The sequence below is a fragment of the Trachurus trachurus genome (assembly GCF_905171665.1).
Source record: "Trachurus trachurus genome assembly, chromosome: 17".
In the NCBI taxonomy this organism is placed as follows: domain Eukaryota; kingdom Metazoa; phylum Chordata; class Actinopteri; order Carangiformes; family Carangidae; genus Trachurus; species Trachurus trachurus.
In genome coordinates this window covers 18,966,096-18,981,379 of record NC_139900.1, presented here as the reverse complement: position 1 = coordinate 18,981,379, position 15,284 = coordinate 18,966,096, and the positions used below count along the sequence as shown (strand labels likewise).

Below are 15,284 nucleotides of genomic sequence, written 5' to 3'. Positions count from 1 at the left end.
ATTCTCTAACACAGCTAATGAAAAAAAAGAAAAGAAAAAAGGGTGTGCTTCAATAATGATAAAGAAAGCAATGATGACGACAATGACGGCCCTCTACTCCCTTTGTTCACGCTCCCGTCACCTCCAAGACCAGGTAAAAGAAAAGAGAAAAACCACACCCCTCTATCCATCAATCCAATGACGTCATAAGCGAAGCCCATACAAATATAAACAACAAATATAAAAAATATTTTAAGAGGAGCATAGTGACACAGTGAGAGTAAGCAAACTGTAAACATATTCTTTTCATTCATGATCCTCACACCTGTAATGTAAATTTCCAGATTCTTTGAGTTGCCCCTAAGTAGATAAAAACTTTACTTGTATTGCCTGAAATTTTAGGGGAAATATTTAGGGGCAGTCTGGAGCCCTGGAACATACAAACTAATTTGCACTTCACTATAATGCTCCAACTAGATAATGTACAGGGTAATACACTGGAGCTTTAGGCCTGGTTCCAGTGCAAAGTCCTGGATCATCTCATGGCCACAGAGTGACACAGGTTTGCGGGACAGACATCTGCTCTCCATGCTTCCACACTACTGTACTCTACTTGGCTGATACACACTCACTAAGTAGAGTGGCTCTGTACAGTACAGTGAACATAGCGTGCCTGGCTACAGAAACGCAGAGTCACAGACCATCGGGCAGGACATGGGGTCATGGGGATACTTGGGATGCACCGTTCTTTTTCAGTCCCAGTGGCAATATTAGCGTATTAGCCTATTGGTTGATACCCGATACCAATCCAATACCGCTGTTGAATTAATAAACTGTATACCTTGCCATGTGGAAGACAGTGAAGGCATGAGATGCTTGACTTTAGGGTGGGTTAGTGTGGGTTACTCTAACTCTTACTCTAACTTTGTAAAACGTTGCTGCCTACCGGCATGCTGCATGTGCTGCTGCCACAAACATAGAATTAAAGTGAATAGATGGGCGTCATGGATCAGACACATTATCTGATACCCAATCAAGCTATTTAGTCAATATCTGATCCATTATATTGGATTTTAATATGGGATTGGTGCATCCCTATAGCCTAGAAATCTAGATGCATCCTAGCGGCAGCAAATATATTTGCTCCGTAGGTGGGTCTAGAAACGAGCCATAGGAACTTTTTGAGTCTCGAACACCGTTTGTGTTCACCAATCACAGCGCTCTATCTGTTTTGAGAGTCGTTGGGCGGGCTTAACGCGATGACGACATACATTTCAATTGGCTTGTCAGGCTAATGTCATCCTGCTCTTTGCTCTGATTGGTCGTAGCGCTACCCTATTGCGTACAGAGGCAGTTTGAAAGACAGCCTTCATCCCGCCCCATGGATTGAGCCGAGGTCTACCGGTCGTTGCCAGACTAGACATTTTAATGATATAGTCTGGCTTGTCAGGCTAGCTAGCATCCCTACATATTACAGCAGAAATACTTTTTGCCTGGGAAGCAGCTTTGGAGACAAGTTGCAGTCCCAGTAGGTATCATCATTTAACTATTTATTTGTATTCTACACACAGGCATGATAATACCTAGTTGTCAATCCACAGGTAACAATATGAAAAGTAATCTGAGTGGTAGAGGAAAAGTGTTAAAAAGATTAAAGCTGAAAAGACCACTGGTAAGGCCAAACAAAAGGGAAGAGGAGGAAAATATCTGAAAATGACAAGTCCAGTAAGTTTTTGAGTTATGTACCAGGTCTGTTTGTTTTGGTGAACAGTAGATGTCCATGGATAATTAGACTCCCGGTAAAAACCTCCGAAACCTTAGAACAATGATGGTGAAGACAACAACTCCCATTCTCCTAGCTATTTTTACAATAATTCAATGCTGTCTATTGTTACTGATTTGATGGAGAGACCTCCACAGAACAGACTATGCATTTGTTAGAGACAGAATAAACACCAAGCAGATAACAGACAAACACTTTCATCAATCGAACCCTGCAGGGCTGGGTGGTGGGTTGGGGTTGGGTTTGGGGTGGGACACTGCTAGGTGTGGGTGTGTGGACCAGATATCTTACCAGTGAGGTTCTCCACCTCCTGTGTTTTCTTCTCCAGCAGCCTGGCCAGCTCTCTCTTCTCCGCCTCAATCTCATATTTGGCCTTTGTTTGTTGCTGGCACACACACATGGACAAAGACAAGGACAAAGTGAAAATGTGTTTTACACATTTTGCAACAGTTATCCATCATTGGTGAAAGTTTGCACGCCCTTGCATCATAGAAGTTCCCTTGGCTGCTATCATCCTGATCCTGTGCCAACAATCATCAGGACTAGCCACTCACTTGGTGTCTGACAGACCAGGTGATGGTAACTGAGTAGGCAGTAGTATCTCCCCCTTAAAGGGATAGTTCAACATTCCCTATAGTCTTAGGAATAGGTTCATTACCTTTAATTACTGGTGCAAGCTATTTTTAGAACAGCGGAGCAGAGCCGCGAGCTGCTCAGAGGTGAATGTGCAGGTCACAACTTGTCCACTAGAGCGTTTTGGAGTTGGATTGTGTATTTGATGAGGGAAACCAAGAAATCCCATTAGCCTCCGTAGTAGGGTGGGCGGTATGAGCAAAATCTTATATCACGGTATGAGTAATTTCATATCACGGGTAACGGTATATATCACGGTATGTTTTGTTTTTTTCCTGTAAATTCAATTAATGGCTTAATTTTTGCACTTGGATTTCTATAAACAAAAAAAACGGGAAAAATGCCAGACCAGTCTGGCTCCAGTTAGTGCAATTATATATCAAAAAAAGAAAAGAAATCACAGCATCACAAATTTGCATTTTACAAAAATACCTACGGTCTGCGCTGTCTATGGCTGTTCGAACAGGTAAAACCGGGAAAATCAAAAAAGTTACCTTAGAGTTCCTAAGGTAGTAACACACAAAGGACTCAAATTTCAACAACTGACCGAAAAACGGTGGGTGGGAGGGTCAGAAGTGACCGTAGTAAACATTAAACAAACGGTGTCCTAGCCTGCCCTACAGTAAAAATGGCACATAGAATGAGGAGTAAAGCAATATTAAAGCAGAAGTAAGCGATCCGGTCGTTTTGGCTAACTTCTTGTCAGTCGATGGAGTTAGCAGTCCCCGCCCTCGTCATGGATCTATGGGTCCTCGTCCCTACGTCACCACATTCACGCGCATCCCTTGGCTGCACACACAGCCCTTCATGCCGTTCCCTCTCCTCATTGGATAAAGGTTGTAGGATACAAGGAAAGTTTTCTCCTCGGCTCAGAGCAGAGTGACTGACAGACCCGTGTTTCAGACCAAACACTCTATAGCTCTGAGCAGCTCGCGGCTCTGCTCCGTCGTTCTGAAAATACCTTGCACCGACAATTAAAGGTAACGAACCTACTCCTAAAACTACAGGGATTATGGCAAGGGACCAATTTGCCAAAATGTTGAACTATCCCTTTAACATCCTACCTGCTCACCAAGGTAGCTTCCTCTAGTTCCCAGGAATAGTCCATCTCGGCTACCTAACTTTCCTTGGTAATAAGGAAGAATTACTGCCAGCCTCTCATTGGCCACCACCAGCAGCTACATCATTTGCATCAGCCTAAGGCCTCAAACAAATATTCAGCCCTCCAGTTTCTAAATGTTCTAAATGTTGGCACACTCCATCCTTACACTGTACAACACATCCTACATACATGTATCACAGCTCAATAACCATCAACAGGTGTGGTTATGTGAAAAAGTACATGTATTCCATAAGTACAGTCACAACCCAAACAACAACAAAACACAATCCCATCTTCATAATGTATATGGGTAGACTTACTACTTGTTGTGGTGCTTTATCTTCAAAGGTTTCTCCTTCTATTCCTTTGAGAGCGCTCAGCTCTTCATCTGTACAGGAGAAGCATGAGGGCACACACACAGTTAGCGCACACCCAGAGATAAAGTTAAACATGCTTTTTGCACATTGGATTTGAGACTATGGTAATGTGTGGAGACTCACTGATCTTTTTATTTTCCGCCTTCAGGGTCTGTAGGTCTCTGGTGGCAGACAGGATCTGCTCCTGACTCTCCACCAGTCTCTTCTCAACGTCAAAGTACTGCTGCTCTGTAGTGGAGGCAAAGATAAACAAAGGTCAGTATTGTTTATAATTTCACAACTTAACCTGAAAATAAATCACTTCAAATATCCTGGGACATACAGAGACGCAGCTTTACATACTATGATCTATTGAAATTATGTAGTTTGAAACACCATACTGTATGTAACAGTTAGCACAGCTGCGCAGTGTTGTAAACTGGCATCACAGTCAACAGAGCAACATGAACATTTCATACATTTATTCACTGATGAATACTTAATTCAGATTTCCGGTTACGTTACAAGACTTCTTGTGAATACATGTGATTTTCAGCATTAATACAACACAAACTCATTCACTCAATACAACGTAATTTACAAGAAACTCTCTCCCGTCAAAGTTAGCCCAATGATAACGTGACGCCACAGCTAACGTTAGCGAGCTACATTGCTGCATTTGGAAACACACACACGTACACAAAACACCGATACAGTATATCACCGAACTTTCAGGGGATATATATTGTGTGCTGGGGATTATTATGACATTAGTTAGTAGTTCACAGCCCGACTTATTCCAACTTAGGCAAGTACGTACCGCTGTCTGCCTTGGAGCGCTCATGCTGTGTCCGCAGCGCCTCGTTAGCACTCTGCAGCTCCGTTACGAACTTCTCCAGCTTGTTCTGGACTCCTTTAGGGAGTTTGTTCAGCTCCGTCCGCTCCAGCGCCTGGAGCAGGACGGCCGCCATCTCCTCCTCCTTTACCGCCGAAATATTACAGTGAACGAACGACAAAAACTCTGGTTAAGTGTTATGGAGCGGTATCTCGTCCTGAAACCCGCTGAGAATGACCAGGGAAAGTGTCAGTCAAGCCATGCTTATTCAAAAGTAGGATATCCGCCCAAAACTTTCAAAATAAAGCAACACCGAGGATCAAGTCAAGCCCACAGTCTATGGTCAAGCCACACGGCTGAGTGAAAACCTGGTGAAAACCCGACTGTAGTTAGAGTAGCTACCTTACCATGGATGAATCCCGACGGACTGAGCTCAAATGACTGTTTATGTTGCAAAACAAAGTATGGTAATTACTAAAATCTTACGTTTGAATGACGTGATGGCTTAGCACTGATAGAAGGCCAAATATGACCATTTTCATTTAAATGTAACGGGAAAAGATATTTTACTTTTATTTTCAGTGCAATAATTTCGTTAATTTATCTCATTTATACATGTTTTATTGTAATCGTTGTCAGAAACACACATCCACTGCATGAGTGAAACGCGGTGGTTAAAATAAGGTTTATTTTGAAAAACGTACGACGTGTTCCGTTAGTCGTTTGGCGTGGCCTTGATTAACCTTTAATCTGTACGACAGAGGCGTGCGACGGAAACACATCACGCCGCAAAGTATCGCGGTACTATGTGTTTTTCTCTCTGCTGACGAACCAGTTGCCAGCTGTCAAAATGAACTGAGAGCTACCTGCCTCCTGTTTCACATTTTATCCTTGGTCTCAGCTTTTTGCAGGTATTTCCCCACCGTGCCTTCACGTGTTGTTGAGGTTCAAGCTGTAGAAACTGAAGTTTTGACCATTTAACGGAAGCTAAGTGTCGTAAAATAATGTAGCTAGCCAGGTGGACAGAGTTCTCTCATCCAAAGTTCAGGTTTTCCGAGGTTTAACTGCGTGTTGTGTGTTTATTGTCGGCTGGCAACAGCTTTGTGTAGATAACATACAGTAACGTTACTCTTTTAACTCACTTTAATAGACTGTTTTGAAACACTTCTCTCTTGTGTTCTCCTCTTTTACATCTTCTCATCTTCATCCACGTTGTTTCCTTGACTCTGTATCATCTCTCCATCTCTCTCCACACTCTTGTCAGGCAGTATGGGTCGCGGATATATAGTAGAAGATGCTGTGGAGGGATATCTATCTGAACTATGTCAACAACAAGCAGGTCCAGTTACAGGCCTGCTCATTGGCCAGGTAAGCTCATCACTATAGAGCATTAGGTTAATGTGCAGCAGTTTAACAGTAGTTGGCATAATCATTGGCCATAATATGATGAGGAAATCAACATATGACTTATAAGCCTGGACAACATGAGCAAAATGTACACTGTCAATAAAGTGTAAATGGCCAACAATTGCAGTACAGCACATGACATGACATGATGTGATGTAGAAGAATGTAGGCTATGTGGAGTGAAGAGACACTAATGGAGAATAATTTCAGAGTTCAGCCCAGAGGGATTTTGTCATCATGGCAACTCAGACTCCACAAAGGGAGGAGTCCACTGGAAACTCTGTGGACAAGGACTGGGTTACCGAACATGCCCGACAGGTAGGCTGAGGATAAAGGTGTGACCCGATGCTCAATTATCTGGTCTGTAGCACCAAAATGTATCTCTGCTCATGTCCTGTACCGTATTTTGCTTGTGGTTTGGTCTCTATCTAGGTGTCCAGAATGCTGCCCGGAGGCCTGTCAGTATTGGGAGTCTTCATCATCACCGAAGCTGATGGCAAAGAAACACTAACCACAGTTCGACAGGTGAGATTTTCATAAACAAACATAACAAATATCTACGCTGACTCGCATATTTACATACTGAATCCAAATACTATCTTTTCAGACCTACAGTATGCTGGTGACAGACTTTTCTCACAGTACACTGCCATGTTACAGGCAAATTTTATTTATATTTCACTTTTCTTAACAAAAGTATAAGTATGTCATAACAAAATTGATTGAAGGAAATTTTTACAGAAAAAAAGTAGAACTGGATAAATAAATAACATTGCGCATATCAATATCATGCAAAAGATCTGACATTAAAGGCTCAATAAAGAGGTATAAACAATAATTTGGGATAAAATAAGGCAATTGCCAATTATTACCCAAGGCGAAGGCAAAGAAATGTGTTTTAAGAGGAGATTTAAAGCAGAAGTAAGCGATCCGGTCGTTTTGGCTGACTTCTTGTCAGCCGATGGAGTGAGCAGCCCCCACCCTCGTCATGGATCTATTGGTCCTCGTCCCTACGTCACCACATTCACGTGCATCCCTTGGCTGCACACACAGCCCTTCATGCCGTTCTCTCTCCTCATTGGATAAAGGTTGTAGGATACAAGGAAGTATGCAAGACGTTTTCTCCTCTGCTTACAGCAGAGCAGAGTGACTGACAGACCCGTGTTTCGGACCAAACACTGTCAGAAGATATAACTATTTAAGACTTATATTAACACAAATATTCCGCTTACTTCTGCTTTAAGGAAAGTTCATCAGGAGACACATGATTTCAGACTAAGAGAGCTCTGTGAGGACTCTTCACTGTGGTTTCTCAACAGAAATGATCAGATTTTAGAAATGCTCCTGTCCTGTGTATTGTGATATTTTTTAAATGTCCTCTATCATAACTGATAGCTTCCCCTGCCAAAACATCTGGTAATTCTCAACTGTCTGTCAGTTGTATAACTATAAAAAGATACTCTCGTTATTTCAATCAGCTCAATCAACATCTCGCCACTAGGGGTCAGAAAAAGATTAATGTGTGATTAAGTGTGTGTGTGTGTGTGTGTGTGTGTGTGTGTGTGTGTGTGTGTGTGTGTGTGTGTGTGTGTGTGTGTGTGTGTGTGTGTGTGTGTGTGTGTGTGTGTGTGTGTGTGTGTGTGTGTGTGTGTGTGTGTGTGTGTGTGTGTGTGTGTGTGTGTGTGTGTGTGTAGCTGGTCTTCGCAGTGGAAAACCTAATCTCGTCAGAGCACCTATGGATCCCTGCAGATGATGATGTGACAGACTGTGTCACCCTGCACGTTAACCCCAAAACCAGGAAGTATCCTTTTGAACAGTCTTCTCACTGGATCATGTAGCTGCCAGATGCTGTGTGAACGTTCGTTAACTCCTCGTACCAGAACCATCTGCAGAACCTTTGATATCAAAGACCCCAAGGTTTGTTTACATCCCTCATTTCTCATCTTCCCATTTGCAGTCAGTTTAAAAGAGACAACTCAAAACCATTTTTTACCTTAAAATCTGTTATATATAAACTCCAGTAAAGAGATTTAAGATGATATGTAGACTCAGACGTGCAGTACTTTGTTGTTAACATGCCTGTCTTATTGGCTGTTACAGAGTGTGGCCAAGCCTGCAGACTGGAAGTACCAGTCAGGTGTGTGTTCATCCTGGACCATGGTGTCATGTTGTCTCAATGTGGACATGTTGGTCCCCCTACCGAACAACAGAAATACAGAAAACATGGATGCATGTATTAAGGTAAAGCACACGCGCACGCACACACATCGATCCTTTTTAGTAAATTCCGTGGAACTGTCCTCAGCTCACTCTTTGTTTCAGGGGGGGCTGGAAACATGGGCCAACCAGATTATGAGCGGAGTTTGTCTGATAGATGGAAAAAAGCTGCCAGAGGACATGGACCTCTCAGCAGGCCAGGTAACTAACACAGGAGACTGTGCACAAGTTCAATCTGTAAAACCTTTATTGACACACTAAACCACATTTTGATGAGTCATGTTCAAGGGAACTTTGACATTTCACATTGGATACAAATTAATTATTTGCGTCCTTCTATAACACAACAGAGCTGTAACAGTCCACAGTGCTACAGCAGAAATCTAGCAAAAAGTCACTGATTCATTATTGTAACTTTGACCAATCAAATATGTGCAAGTGTGCAGTCCTAGTGTATCACACGGTCACACAAATACTTTACAGTTACTGTTTGTCTCTGTGTTGAGACAGATCATAAAATGATTATCACCTTGCTAATTTGTGATACACACTTCTGTCTCGTAGAACCTTTGAATGTATGTATGTATGTATGAACCTTCAAACACATGTATCAGACTGGCCTTTCTGGATTGTATAACAACTATGACACCTTGACTTTAAAGGGATAGTTCAACATTTTGGCAAATTGGCCCATTGCCATAATCCCCGTAATTTTAGGAATAGGTTTGTTACCTTTAATTGTCGGTGCAAGCTGTTTTTAGAACGGCGGAGCAGCTGCTCAGAGCTACGCTAATGGGATTTCTTGGTTTCCCTCATCAAACTCATCAAATACACAATCTGATCAGCAGTTGGTTAGCTCCAAATAAAAACCGCGTTTTTCCTGCACTTTGAGGGGCTGGAAAAAAATTGTATTATATATAGTGAACAATGGAACTGTGTTTTTTTCATTTCATTTCATTTCTTTGGGTCCATTCACAACACTGTATGTTGTAAATCTCTGGGCAGGGCTATGGGCTGGCGTTGCTAACGGGAGGAGTGTAGAGAGTCTGCTATTGCAATTAAAGTACTTTGGGGCTTTGTAGATCATACAACCCCACTTTTTAAAAAATGCTACTATCCCTTGCATTGTTTTTTACACATTTTTATGTTTTAAGATTTTTTATGTTTATCCATGTGTTTTAAAAAATATTTTATGTATACATATTTTGGAAAAATTCTTCCTTCAGAAGGTGAAGAACCATATATAGTAACTTTACTGACCTTGATTTGCAGCGGGTTGAAAAATAAATTAAAAATAAAAGGGTAAAAAAGTCCTCTAATACCCTCCAATAATGGTCGAGGGTAGAACATTTGGAATTTCCAAGTATTTAAATATCATCCTATAAAGGGTTAATACATTAACTAGGCACTGTAGGATTTAGTGTCTCAGCTGATTTAATGCCTTGTTGTGGGAAAACAAATCATTCTCAAGAAATTATTGTTTAGATCCTCAACAAGGGTATTTATATATCATCAAGCTCTTAACAGAACATTTAGCTGAGCTCCAGATGAGCCCTGACATGTTCTGAGTGACCATGAGACAGAGATGCTCTCATGGACGTGTTCTGCCTTGATATCAATACACACACAAAAAAAAGAAAACTGCCAAAAACAGGTGACATTTGAAACTGACTTTGCAAAGGATGTGTTAATATTTGAAAGACAAGTTGGGCCGTGTTGTTTCAGTTGTTGCGTTTCCCAAGACCGGCTGACTTTCGTTAGTTCTTAGTTAGTTTAGTTTAGTTTATTATTTAGCACAAAATTGCACTGAGCACTTGTGCAAGGAGGGGACAAAGCCCTTGCAGGCTTGTACAGAGTACCACCCCTAGCCAAAAAACAAACAAATGACATGCAGGCTCAATACATGATCTAAACAAAGAAACACAAAAATAAGGAGCAGCAGAATTTGGGTATTTGATGCAAATTGAAGCAGAAAAGAGAGAAGAGAGAAAAGCTGATAGGGCGGATTAAGGTAAATGCTTGGAGTGTTTATGAGGTCAGTAAAAAATCCTTCAGATTCTTTTTGAATATCAAGTAAAAAGACATGGACCTCAGTGACAAACCTAATTCACTGAAGCTTGGGGCTTCATGAAAATTAACTAGAAGATATTGTTTCCTGTTTACAAATGCACAGTATGTATGAATAGACATGTCACTTTGTTGATAGGTAGAAGTTGGTATTTCCATATGGGCTCTGGCCTTTATGCAGGAGATCACTGGTTGGGACCATCATTTTCTGCAAATCTGTTCCTCCATTATCTCTCCCCATTTCCTGTCATATCTCCACTGTCCTCCCTAATAAAGGAAAAAATGCCAGAAAAAATAACTTAAAAAAGTATGAACATCTCAGCATATAATCCCATCCCAATGTTTTATATCTGAATTCTGGTAACTAGAAGAACTGTGTGTGACTGTTGAAAAAAACTATGTCTTTTCTGGATTGTGAGACAGACGGGTTGAATTCAGATCTTTTATGTGTGTGATATTTCTCTGCAGAAGAGGAACGCGAGACAGACATACACAGCTCAGCTGCTCATCTCACCGGTAAGACTGAGGCCCATCAGCACAGCACACACAGAAGAAATCAAAACACCACTAACACACACAAATACACACTCTTTTGTTTTATTTGACACAATAAAAAGTAGTTTTTTCCCACCCATAAACCAGTGGGAAAAAACAATGTGACAAGTGAATGGTGACTTTGTGTTTGTTAGGATGAGCAGAGGTTGACAGATGTGGTCCAGCGGTGTGGAGGCATTGTGTCGGTCAGAGGAGCAGTCCACTGCAGAGCTTACCTACACAGCAACAAGCCAAAGGTCCAGCTGGCCCAGAAGGTGAAGTGTACAACATACTGTATATCAGACTAAAGTCAAGTGCAACTGAAGGAGAAACATTTTTTATCATGAAACCATCTGACTGTGCGCAGCTGCTGAAGAGGGATATGGTGTCTACGGTGGCCACAAGGGTCCAAATGCTTCTAGAAGACCTGCTGACGTCAGAGCAGGAAAGCAAGAGCAGCGGAGACAAGAGTGGTACGTACAAACACACACACACACACAAAGTGCAGGAGTAAGCATGTCTGTTGGCTTCAGTTCAGTTTAGTACATGAACGTATGACCTGCTGTCTGATCACTGTAGCATCACATCAGTATTTTCTAACAGTGTTTCACAGCTTTTTCTTCTGCCCCTCTGTTTGTCTCTTTCAGAGCAGCACTGCCTCCCTCGCCGCGTCTTCTGTCCCATTAAAGCCCCCGGCCCCGTGTGTGTGTGTGACTACCATTTCAATGACGAGAGCCTGTCCGAGGTGAGCGACCGGCTCAAGGAGATGCTGGATGTGGATGCAGCAGAGGAAGACCTAGACACCAAGCAGGAAATGACTGCAGAAATCACAGGCAGCTACGTCACAGCAGGCTGCCAAGGTGCGTGGATGTCACATTTATAGATTTTCATGGTACCATTATTGTCAGAGAAATAATCAGGGTATTATGATTATCACAATTATTATGCATTATGATTCATTTCACAACACTATGAATGTGTAAAATCATAGTCAAAAATCAAAATATGATCACTATTTACAAAAAATAATTTAGTTTCTATTAAAATAGGACCAATTATTAATCCCCCAGCCATTAATTGTCATCTATAGCAAATGTTTAAGTTTATTTTAATAGTTTTTTTTTTCTTTCAAATGACACGTTAACATTTAAATTCCTACCAATACAATGTTACATTAGGGAAATTCATTATTTTGGTGCTTATCTGTTCCGACATAATCTTTTTTGGAAAGTGACGGTATTAAGGAGTCATACCATACCAATACCATGGTTAATTGTGAAAACAAGTAATCGTGACATGATCCCTAGTGGTAATACAATACTTACTTATTAGTATTTTCACGTGAAACAGGTCTTGTTTTTTGGGACACTATAACACATGTTATTTATTTTATATGTCTTTTCTTTTCTCTTTTTTTTAATTGTTCGAAATCAAGAATAATCAAATCTAATCAAACAGTTTATTACGGTGGCCCTGAGGGCTCAATGCACTGCAGCTTAAGAAAACACATGCAAAGTGATATTGTGACACTGACATTTCAGACTCCACTAACATGTAGCTGTCCTCATAACCCCGGCTGGGAACGTCACTGTTTTGTGTCCCTGAAAACACTTCTTTTGTGTTGTGCAAATGCAGTGCATGGCTTGTCAATTTGATAGTTTTTTTTTTTTTCCGGATGTGTTGCACATTGCAGGTTGAAAACACGTTGTGATTTTTTTTTTCACTCTCACAGATGTTGTTCCAATAACTAAACAAAATCCAAATTCTTGTAATGTCCATACAGCTGCAGTGCAGGAGAGTGAAAAGACAGATTAGTGCTTTGCAAGATATAAAGACAAATCTGTCAATGTCCATCATCAAATAAGGTGGCAGCCTCTGTTTTCAGTAGACGTCCAGTTTTTTTCCTGTGTGTGCTGTGACTCATTCACAAAATCACAAGGTTTCTGGGAAGTCAGGTTCCAAAACAACCTGCAGTTACTATGCGATGCTGTACGAGTCGCCAAAGACAGACAGAGACATTCCACAATGTTACTTTAAATCCAAAGTCCAACTCATTGTGAAACTGAAACTAAGACGTGAATGCGTCACTCCCACAGATGAACTTTAGGTTGTTTGGAAAAAATCTGACTTGAGAGTGAAGAAAAGCAGCGTGCTGTCTTTAACTGAGCTTGTCCTCTCACCATGAACTCGCCCAAATATTGAGTAACATCCTGTCATTCATACTCGGCAGTTTCTTTCACCTCCAAACAAACTTCTTCTTATTTTAAAATATATCTGGGAAGACATTTATTTGTCATGATTGAGTGAGTGAGATTAGACTTAATATTAACACTATTGTAGCTAATGAATCTATGTGTCGGTGTGTTTCCAGAACCTACTGTGGAATCAGCTGAAGTGAAACAACTGGAGCCCAAGAGGAACAACTATTTAGGTAAAAAAAAAGAAGAAAAAAAACACTTGTGTACTGTGCAGTCAGCTGCATCTGTTTCCTGTGCACTTGTCATTACCCAGACTTAGATAGTTTCATGATATAACAAAGACAGCATAGAAAGCAAAACATCTGCTGTGTGTGTGTGTAATATCCAATCCTTGTCCTGATCTGATTCTTTCTCTCTGTGTTGTCTAGGTGTGGTCATGGGTGCTGCTGTCGCCCTGCTCGCCACTGCTGCCTCAATGCTCTATCTCAACGATGTCTAACACACATCAAAATAAAATCTTTGAACATATCACCTGCTACGTGTCCAGCCGTTGAACTGGCAAAGAGCCATAATTAAATCAGTTTGTTCCCACTGTATGTTCGGCACCAAACGTCTGCAACCGCATTCACAGCAAACAACAGAAGAGAGCTGGTGAGCGCTGCTGCAGCTGCTGTTGAGTGTCGCTTCTGCCTGACAAAGTCGATTTAACGATCTGAACATGTTTAGAACATGAGTCAGAACAGGAGTCTGCTTGTCCCTTCATTTTTTTTTACCAATGACAGCCAGAGCTGGCATATTGCTCTCCTGTCCATCCCATATCACCTCAACACCTGGAGGGAAATTCCTGAAATGTGGCAAAAAAAGGGCAAAATGTAATTTGGATTTAAAGGTTGAATATGGAGAATGAGCAGAATGCCATGCAATCTATTGATCAAGATAGGAATTCACATGTATATGGTAATCCATCGATCCATCCATTGATTATAAAAGGCTTCGTAGAAAACAAATGCACACGACCGGGAGGAGGGTTAGCAAAACAGTGGAGAAGTGCCGGCTACTGGCTGGTACGATGTAAACAGGAAGTCATTATCAAACCTGTCAAAATGTCTTAATTCAGACTAAATATATATTTTTATATATATATATTTCTTGTATTCTGCACACCTTTAAACTCCCCATGAATGTATTATTTTTGAAAAAAAATATAGCTTTTAATAAGCATTCTCCATATTCATCTTTTAAGGTTGCACTGACTGAGTGACCTCATCTGACGCCCTGTGAATTCACAAATGACCAGTCAAACAGAGTTACTGATATCTGCAGTGACTTAACTGAAAACAACATTTGACCTGTCACACATCTTAAGCTGCAGGTGTCAGTGATTTAGTTTTGACAAGGCACAATTGAAGTTAATTACATCAGAAAACGTAAATGTGACTCATCAGGTCTGCACGTGCAAGGCTTCCTGTTGGACACTGGTCTGAACTGGAGGAGGAGAAAAGAGGCTTTCCGTTGGATATTCACTCTGCAAAACTGCATTTGAACAGTTTTAGAAGAGGAAATAACAGTTGCTGCTCCGATGAGTTGATAAGAAGTTGAGATCAGTCTTGCATATTAGCTGCAGTGTTAAAAAAAAAAAAAAAACGGCTCATTACTCCTGCTTTTGGTTCCTCAGGCTGACCTGAAATGGTCGACTGCATTGGCCTGTTGTCAAACCCCTCCCGCCTTTGGAACGCCCTTCCTCTAATCTGCCATGACATATTCACAGATATCTGCAACACCAATCGGCCCAGTCAAAACTCTGCTTCAAGACATCTGTGATTCTGCTTTGAATTTAAAAAAAACAATTTAAATCTCTAATCTGAGATATTATAAATAAAAATTGATTTGAAGATATTGGTAAGCTGTTTGTTGATACTAGATATCTACGATTGAATTATGGCTATTCCCCAGTCAGTCAGGAGTTGAATAAGAAACCCCATATTTGTGAATTGAAAAGATGTTCATTGAGACTAGGAGGAGGTGAATTATGGATATGTGAGTTAAAGTAAAGTTAATTTATTTCAGTAGTTCAATTCAAAAAGTGAAACTCCTATATTATATAGAATCATTACACACAGACTGAAATATTTTATGTCTTTATTTCTTTTCATTATAATGATGTCTTACATTT

General features: G+C 40.9%; 2 protein-coding genes across 5 annotated transcripts in view; one reads left to right on the top strand and one right to left on the bottom strand.

Annotated features, from left to right (window-relative positions):
* The window catches only part of LOC311000979 (nucleoprotein TPR-like), a 40,724-nt gene extending 35,795 nt beyond the window's left edge, over positions 1-4,929 (bottom strand). For all 3 annotated transcript variants that reach the window (XM_083991910.1, XM_083991911.1, XM_083991912.1), the window contains exons 1-4: positions 4,674-4,929; positions 3,998-4,102; positions 3,818-3,885; positions 2,054-2,147 (exon numbers count right to left, since the gene is read on the bottom strand). In XM_083991910.1, the coding sequence (XP_083848036.1) occupies positions 2,054-2,147; positions 3,818-3,885; positions 3,998-4,102; positions 4,674-4,824 (418 nt within the window). In that variant the 5' untranslated portion in view covers positions 4,825-4,929. The remainder of the gene's footprint in view (positions 1-2,053; positions 2,148-3,817; positions 3,886-3,997; positions 4,103-4,673) is intronic.
* Positions 4,930-5,459: 530 nt separating this feature from the next.
* On the top strand, positions 5,460-13,642 carry odr4 (odr-4 GPCR localization factor homolog). Of its 2 annotated transcripts, XM_083991919.1 has the most exons (14): positions 5,460-5,599; positions 5,953-6,056; positions 6,306-6,413; positions 6,528-6,620; positions 7,790-7,896; positions 7,976-8,012; positions 8,196-8,336; positions 8,418-8,513; positions 10,848-10,895; positions 11,069-11,188; positions 11,281-11,386; positions 11,561-11,773; positions 13,285-13,344; positions 13,540-13,642. In XM_083991919.1, exons 2-14 carry the CDS (start codon positions 5,958-5,960, stop codon positions 13,608-13,610), a joined length of 1,299 nt encoding a protein of 432 aa, XP_083848045.1. In that variant the 5' UTR covers positions 5,460-5,599; positions 5,953-5,957; the 3' UTR covers positions 13,611-13,642. The 2 variants fall into 2 exon arrangements, with proteins under 2 accessions (XP_083848045.1, XP_083848044.1); XM_083991918.1 differs by lacking the exon at positions 5,460-5,599 and having other exon boundaries at positions 5,916-6,056.
* Positions 13,643-15,284: the final 1,642 nt, after the last annotated feature.